The 7,930-nt window shown below is 34.4% G+C and overlaps 1 protein-coding gene across 1 annotated transcript in view; it reads right to left on the reverse strand.

Annotated features, from left to right (window-relative positions):
- TPR (translocated promoter region, nuclear basket protein) overlaps window positions 1-7,930 on the reverse strand; it is a 62,782-nt gene that overhangs the window by 18,700 nt on the left and 36,152 nt on the right. Inside the window, exons 32-38 of the mRNA XM_008572830.1 lie at window positions 5,833-6,043; window positions 4,791-4,934; window positions 4,254-4,452; window positions 3,103-3,308; window positions 2,832-2,893; window positions 1,982-2,190; window positions 626-898 (exon numbers count right to left, since the gene is read on the reverse strand). Coding sequence (XP_008571052.1) covers window positions 626-898; window positions 1,982-2,190; window positions 2,832-2,893; window positions 3,103-3,308; window positions 4,254-4,452; window positions 4,791-4,934; window positions 5,833-6,043 — 1,304 coding nt within the window. The remainder of the gene's footprint in view (window positions 1-625; window positions 899-1,981; window positions 2,191-2,831; window positions 2,894-3,102; window positions 3,309-4,253; window positions 4,453-4,790; window positions 4,935-5,832; window positions 6,044-7,930) is intronic.

The raw sequence follows: 7,930 nt of genomic DNA on the forward strand, positions 1-7,930 counted from the left end.
AAAAAAAAAAAAAAAAAAAAAAAAAAAAAAAAAAAGAATATGATTGATCAAGTCCTAGATCAATGTTCATCAATATAATTTGGTCCTATGAATCGATGTGTAAACGAAGAGCTACTTATGCTCTGAATCAATGGTTTTACACTAACCTAAACTTTGGTTAATAAATCCAGTCAACATTTATAATACATCTGATTCACTGTTAATTGTACTGACGTATAACTGCTATTCACAAAGTTTACATAGGACCTTCTTTAAAACCCAGAACATCTTGGATAAAAAATTTACATCAAATTTACACCATATGTAAATTGGTATATGGTCTTCTCTTAGGTGTCTTTTCCTTCTCTGTATTAAGTCGGAAATAATACGTTTTAGGTTATTTCACCTTTAAACCCAGTAAAAAATAACTGGAGGGAAAGAGAGATCTTTATTTAATGACAAAAACAACTGGCCTAAAACAGTCAAATTCAGTAGTAAATATGAAATAAAATGTTAGGAATACAGTCATTCATTCTACCATTTGGTAGAAAGCAAGTATCTACAAAGGATACTCAAGATATGTACCTTATCCAGGAAATTGTAAATGCACAGGTCTACTCTAAGTTCATTTTAAGATTAATCTCACCAGTGCCAAATACTGCTGTGGAAGTAGAAGGCCGTTCAACTGGAGAACTCTGAACAACCTCTATGATGTTTGGCGATAATTCTTGATTTGCAGGCTCAATCTGAGGATGACTCTGTTGAGTGGGCTGCACAAAAGCTGTAGCCTGTGTTTGCTGCTGAACAGTTAAAATGGGCTGAGAGAGGGAAGGTTGGACATTAGGACTCGTAGAACGAACAGATCCACTTGTGCTTCCAAAAACTGGAACATGTTCCACGGGTCCTTCTGACTGCATAGCTGAAAAATAATTATAATATTTAATATAGTAAGTCTTCAACTCTTACTAACACTGGTATTATCATTTCCTATTCTATGGTATGTACCACATTTTGCATAGGTATCTCTCAGCACTTACTGGACTAAAACACTGTGGGTACAGGTAATGTATTATGCATTTTTGCATTGACCATGTGACTAATATGATAGCATGCAGTAAATTTTTCGCTGAATTAATTAAATAAATATCTGAAATGGTTTTTGAATATATTATTCCATTTAAGTTATGACCAAATAAAATTAATGAAATTAAGAAACTCTAAGTCAAATTAGAAGCTTTCAAGCACCATTTTGTTTTGAATTGACATCATAACACAAACATTAAGTTTAATAATCCGATAATTTATTGAATGTAGCTGAAATAAAGCATACACATACATTTTTCAGAGCATACACATACATCTTACTCGCATATTTCTAAATACCTGAATAATTTACTGAATTCTAACACTTGCCAAGAAACTAAGAAATATGTATATAATAAAGTTTTACTGATATCTATTTTGAAGTTGGGTAAAGGGATTAAACAATAATAAACAAGATTCTTGCCCCTGAGGAGCTCAACGTAGTGGAGCCAAAAGGGATGTATACATTGCTGTAATTGCTGTAACTAGTAACAAAGTGCCATGGGAATAAACTGGAGAAAGCAATGAGAAGGTCAGAGAAGTTTCAGTGAAAAATGATGTTTGCACTGAATGAGTAATTCGCAGTGGCTTTCATGTTATCTTTCTTAGCCATTCAAAGCAAAAATTTTGGTCCTAGAGAAACATGCCATGTTCTTAGAGAGATGTATTTTCCCTTTCTTCAGCTTAAAAAAAAAAAAAAGCAAAGCAGAAAAAAAAAAAAGGTAGGAAGGAGGAAATTTGCTGCATTAACAAATATCCTGAAAGGAATACACTTCAAATTATTAACCACTCGCTTTTACTGTGATGTCTGTTTTAAGCCTTAGTGGACAACTCATTTATTCTTGAAGTTATTGTCATCTTCCCATAATAAATCTATATAAAGCAGTCACTCCAATCAGATCTGTACTCTTTTACTAACCTTCTTGTGACTCCACTTGTGTAGTGGGCATCACTGTAGCTGTTGGAGTAGTAGTAGGATTTGTAACAGTTGCAGGTGTAACCATTGGGCGGATACTAGCCCTGGGTGTTGACTTATTTCCAGCCATAGCTGCAGCTGTCACTTTACTTGGAGTAGACACAACAGGAGTTGGCTTAATATTGGCTGTTGGTGGGTCTGATGTGCTGGCACTTATAAAGGGGAAAATGGAATAACAATGATTCAAAAAATTATTACAAATATTCCTTATAAGATATATATACAATACCAAAAACAAAACACAGATATTTCCTTAAGTGGGTGTATGGCAAGTATGACTTGAATATGAATCAGACTTTATTAATTCTGTTTTTTTCTAATACGGTTATGGGTAGACTTTTGGCAGATTTAAAACAAGTATTTTTTTTAAAGAAAACAGTGAGTACAGTTCTATATTTTTTGTTCACTAAACATTTCAAAGCTCTTATTGAAGAGCATTAAAAACTGTGCAGGAAGTGCTCCAGAGAGGTGTATCCTGACAACACAGAATGTATCCAACTGTTGAATCGCTAAACTCCAGTCTCAGCCCAGCCTTTTATATCTGTCATCATATAACATTACAGGGAAAATTAGTGGTAGCCTATCTTGGAAGTCAATTATAAACGAAGAGCTGAGATGTGTTTTCTGTCACAAAGCCCTACCAGATAGGACCAAATGTTTTGCACAGAAAAATAGCTCCTTAAGATATACTTCTGTAAGAGTATGTAGATTTGTTCTCTCCCCAAAGATCGCTAGATTATCTCTGAACTTTAAAGAAAAACAAATAACACACTGTAAAAAAACTAAAACTCACATTCCTCTTTCACCAGAAGCTGGAGTTGTTTTCAACGTGATCTGTCTCTGCTGTTCTGGGACCTATAAGAAGAAAATAATTGATTTTTGTGCCTACCCCATAAAAGTCCACTACACAATGCCATCAAAATACTTTACTATTGTTAATTCTCTCTGTATACTTTGAATTTTAGCCAAAATTCACACTGACAAAGACTCCCAAATCACCAGGCAACTAAGTAAAATGTACAAAGAAAAAATGATTTGTCATTTAAACTGAATTAGCTAATCACCTTATTAGTAGGTTCTTGAGGCTCATCTCTCTGCTCAAGGTGTCTCTCTTGATGCTCCCTGAGTTCTCTTTCCAAGCGACTAATTCGACCTTCATACTGGGACTTAAGAGCAGTCATACGAACATCCAATTCATCTTTCTGCTGATCTAAGGCTCCATTCCTTTGCTTAAGCTCCTCATTTTCTTTAGTTAACTGATCTTTTACACCTAAAGAAGTAACCATATAATTATATTAATATTATATCAAACACTGGAAACATTTACACCCTTAATTGGCACACAAAGGTCAGATCAAATTCTACTACTGTACTATAACATCTACATTAGTTCTGATATACTATTCACATCAATGAGCAAAGGTCTAAACACATCCATGTTTAATTTATTACTCCAATATAAAATATATTTACTCCAACATAAAAATATGTAACTTTTCCTACAATCTCAAAAGCTGAATACTAGTTAGAAGAAGCTCTTTTATATGCCCTTTAATATTTCAATTTACATTATTTAATTCATTATTACTTATTACAAAATTTTAATTTCAAATAATCTATAGCATAAATTAAAAAATAGTTCACTAAATTGCTGGGACACTGTCTTAGAGATCATCAAAAGTAATGCTCACAATAAAACACAATTAATTTGACATTTTATTTAACTGTTCAGCAGACTGGCAGGCAAAGCTGACTAAAGCCCTTGGAGCACTGGCTCCATATAAATCTGACATGGTACTCTCCCTAAAGGGCGAGAGGGCCCAATCAACGGAAGAACAGAAAAATCGCTAGGCTGTAAGATCTAGTGCTGTCTAGTTTACAGAAGGTATCTGGGTAGCACAGTCTGGGCTCAAAGAATCTCTGTCACAAGATACAATTGTTACACGCTAAAGCAGAAGGATAGCACGATAGCACTATCCCCATATCTACTATGAGCCAACAATTAAGAAAGACTTCATAAAATTATCATGAACACCTTCATTACCTGAAAATTAAGATTGCTCTATGTTTGTATCTAATTAAATAAGCCTAATATTTAAAACACACACACAAAAATCACTTTATAGTATTTACATTTTTCTTTTCTCATTTAAGTCTGAGTCACAAAAAAACCTTTCACTATCAAGTTCAAACCTTAAAGTATACAGAAATTTACCAGCTAAATGTGCAATTTTTGATTTTGCTGCTACAATAGCCTTTCTTGTTTTTTCTTCCTTTTCAGTTATCTGCTGTCGGAGCTGCTCCTCCTGTGTGGTTCTATCTTGAAGATCCTGACGAAGTCGTGAAAGTTCAGATTGAAGCTGCACAGTCTGTTCCTGGAGATTTCTTGCTTCTGTCTCTTTTTCAGATAATCCCTTTTAAAGGAAAACAAAGTATTCACCATATAATTCAGTTTTCAATACAAACCATAGGTCCTACAGACTTAAAATTTAACATTTATTAATTTGCTTTTTTAGATAAAATGAAAGTATATATAAATATAAAAATCAACCAACTAAGTGGATACTTGAAGACTATGAAACCAACTATGCAGACACTTGAAGATGATTAAATCCTATTTACACATGCAAGCCATTCAAAGTAAAAAGGATGAAATACATACATTTCCATATGACAAAAGGAAGTGTCAGTGTTTGACACATATATAACACGAATTAAGGACATACACTTTTCACTGCTTTCACACTCATACCTTCTGCAGGTTCTCTACTTGACTCTCAAGTGATTTTGACTTTGTTTCTGCTTGGTTGAGGGTTTCTTTGAGCTCCTGCATTTCCTGGATTGAGACATGATGTTCCTGATAGTCTCCAGAAGACTGAGCTGAAGACTCCAAGACCTAAAGTGACAAACAGTAATATATTACACTTACATATTTATATTCCATAATGCCACTTCTGTAAGTTTATCTAAGGAAATAATCATAGCTATGCAAAGAATTTATCTTTGAGGATATTCAAAAATGAATTTTCTATGGAACAATTTTAATGTACAAAAATAGGGAATTAGTTATGGTTTTCCAAACAACTACATTTTAAACAGCTAGTCAAAATGATGATATGTTGTAGATGAATTTTTTACACAGAAATATATTTTCGTAATAATCAAGTGAAAAGGCAGACTACAAAAGAACATAAGCAAATAATATAATTTCTTTGGAAAAATGTTATTACATGGAAAGAAAAGCATACTAAAATGCTAACACTGGTTAACACTGAGGGATAAGAATTTTGAATTTTTTCTTTACATATTTTCAAATTCAGCTTGTGATAAATACATAATTAAGTAGACATAATAGCTCCTTACCTCTGGGAATTAAAAATAAGATTTATATTCAAAATATAACAAAGATTTTAAAATTGTTTTTGCGGGATAGTTAACATAACTAACTTATTTAAAACTATCCAAAGCCTGATCAGTCATAAAGAACTATTATTTTTTGATATACACAATTTTAATTAGGAAGTAGTGATAAGAACATAGCTTTGCACAGGTACAGTATTTGAAATGTGAACAGTGAACTAAAATACCTAGCATTTACCAAAATTTCTTTGTGAGTTTATAATGAACTTCAAACATATTAAAGAACTAACCTGAAACCAAATAAAGACATCATGTAAGCTTACGCATGTTTAGAATCTAAAAACAAATAATATTAAAAATTACAAAGAAATAAGATTTTTATAAGATTCATTCTTCTTATTTTTTTTTTTAAAAGAAAAGCACCTCAAAAATACCTTATCCTGTTGTGCTTTAAGTTCTTCATATTGAGTCTTGTATCTACGTCCGATTTTCTTGACTTGAGTAATAGTTTTGACTTTTTCTTGGATATCAATTATTTTGGCATCCAAGTCCTTCTGAATAGTTTCCTTTTCAGTTCTTACTTTACTTAAATCATCTTTTAGACTCTGAATTAAATTCTGGTTGTTAGTCAAAGATGCGTTTGATCTTTAAAAAATGGGGGAAAGGAGAAAGGCTAAATATATGAGATGTTTAAACATTTCAAAAAATTTCATTTTAAGTTTATATTGTGTTGTTTTAATAACAGTTTTTATTTAAAAACTCTAAAGCTTTTCTGTGCTAACAGTGCTCAATGTTCCTAAAACCCACCAGACTTTCGAAGTGTGGCAGGCATAAACCCCATAAGGTGACACAGTACAAGAAGGGCAAGGATTCTCTGTATGTCCAAGGAAAGCGAAGTTATGAGGAAGAGCAGAGTTGCTATGGTGGGCAGAGTAAGCTGATTTTTCCAGAAAAAGCTAAAACTACAAAGAAAACTGCCGAGGCTAGAGTGTGTTAAACCCAACTGCAGATCTAAGAGAATGCTGCATACTAAGAGATGCAAGCATTTTGAACTGAGAAGAGAGAAGAAGAGAAAGGGCCAACTGATCAAGTTCTAAGTTTCATCTTTTGTATTATGAAAACAGTAAAATCTTCAGATTATGTTCAAACACACACACACACACACACACACAATTTAAAAGATAATTACTTATGAGTTTACAGTCCTTTAGAAGTTAATACATAGGCTTACACACTCATTTTCGAGGCAAGAAAAACTGAGTTACAAGTGGTCACAGACATGCACAGTTTTACAAAGTAATCAAGTTATAGTACCCAGATTTTAATTCAGTTTTGCTTGATAACAAAACCTATTCTTTCTACTGTATCGGGTGTTGTCAAACTTTTTCTGTAAATGGCCAGACTGAGTAAACACGCTAGGCTTTGCAGACCACATACAGTCTTCATCTCATGTTCTTATCATATTTTTTCAATGCCTTAAAAATGTAAACATCATTTTTAGCTTATATGCCACAGAAAAAAGACATGGGAAAGATATGGCCTATGGGCTTTAGTTTGCCAACCTCTGTTCTCTGTCATGAACTAAACTTGAAATCACAAGACCTAAGAGTATGGGTTTCATAATTAGCTCTGTACCCTTAGGTAGTCAAGATTTTTGAATTGTAGCTTCCTCATCTTTAAGATAAAGAAATCCTCTCTCTCCTACTTAGTATGCCAGAATACTGCTATGAATAAAAAATATATATATGACAAAATTTATAAGCTGTAAGGCATTATGTAAATAGGAGCTATGATACAGACAAATGACACTAAAGCTTAAAAAAGGTAAACTAGAAACTAAAACTTAGTTTCTTATCTTTAAAGGAGCAATACTTCACTATAAGTCCATTTAAAAAAAATTTAAGTTAGGCCGGCCCGGTGGCGCACTGGATAGTGCGCCGTTTGGGAAGCGCGGCGGCGCTCCCGTCTGAGGGTTCGGATCCCATATACAGACCGGTTCCCGCTCACTGGCTGAGCGAGGCGCGGGAGCAACGCCGAGGCTTGCGATCCCGTTGCCGGTCCCCGGTCCGGTACGGGGGCAACACTGAGGGTTGCGATCCGTTGCCGGACACGGAAAAAAGACAAAAAAAAAAAAAAGAATTTAAGTTAGAAACTTCCCTTGTAAAGATTCAGAAGTGTAAGCTAACCAAAAGAAAAATAAAAGAAAAACCTACTTGCAAAAGTTATTTTGACTGTAGTTTATAAAATAAATTAATTTAGGTTTAGACTTATATCAAGTAGCTTTTTAAAAATAAAATATAGGGGCCGGCCCGGTTGCGCACTGGATAGTGCGCTGCTTGGGAAGCGCGGCGGCGCTCCCGCCCGAGGGTTCGGATCCCACATACAGACCGGCTCCCGCTCACTGGCTGAGCGAGGCGCGGGAGCAACGCCGAGGCTTGCGATCCCGTTGCCGGTCCCCGGTCCGGTACGGGGGCAACACTGAGGGTTGCGATCCGTTGCCGGACACGGAAAAAAGACAAAAAAAAAAAAAAA

Source organism: Galeopterus variegatus, unplaced genomic scaffold (assembly GCF_000696425.1).
Source record: "Galeopterus variegatus unplaced genomic scaffold, G_variegatus-3.0.2 Scaffold841, whole genome shotgun sequence".
Classification (NCBI taxonomy): Eukaryota; Metazoa; Chordata; class Mammalia; order Dermoptera; family Cynocephalidae; genus Galeopterus; species Galeopterus variegatus.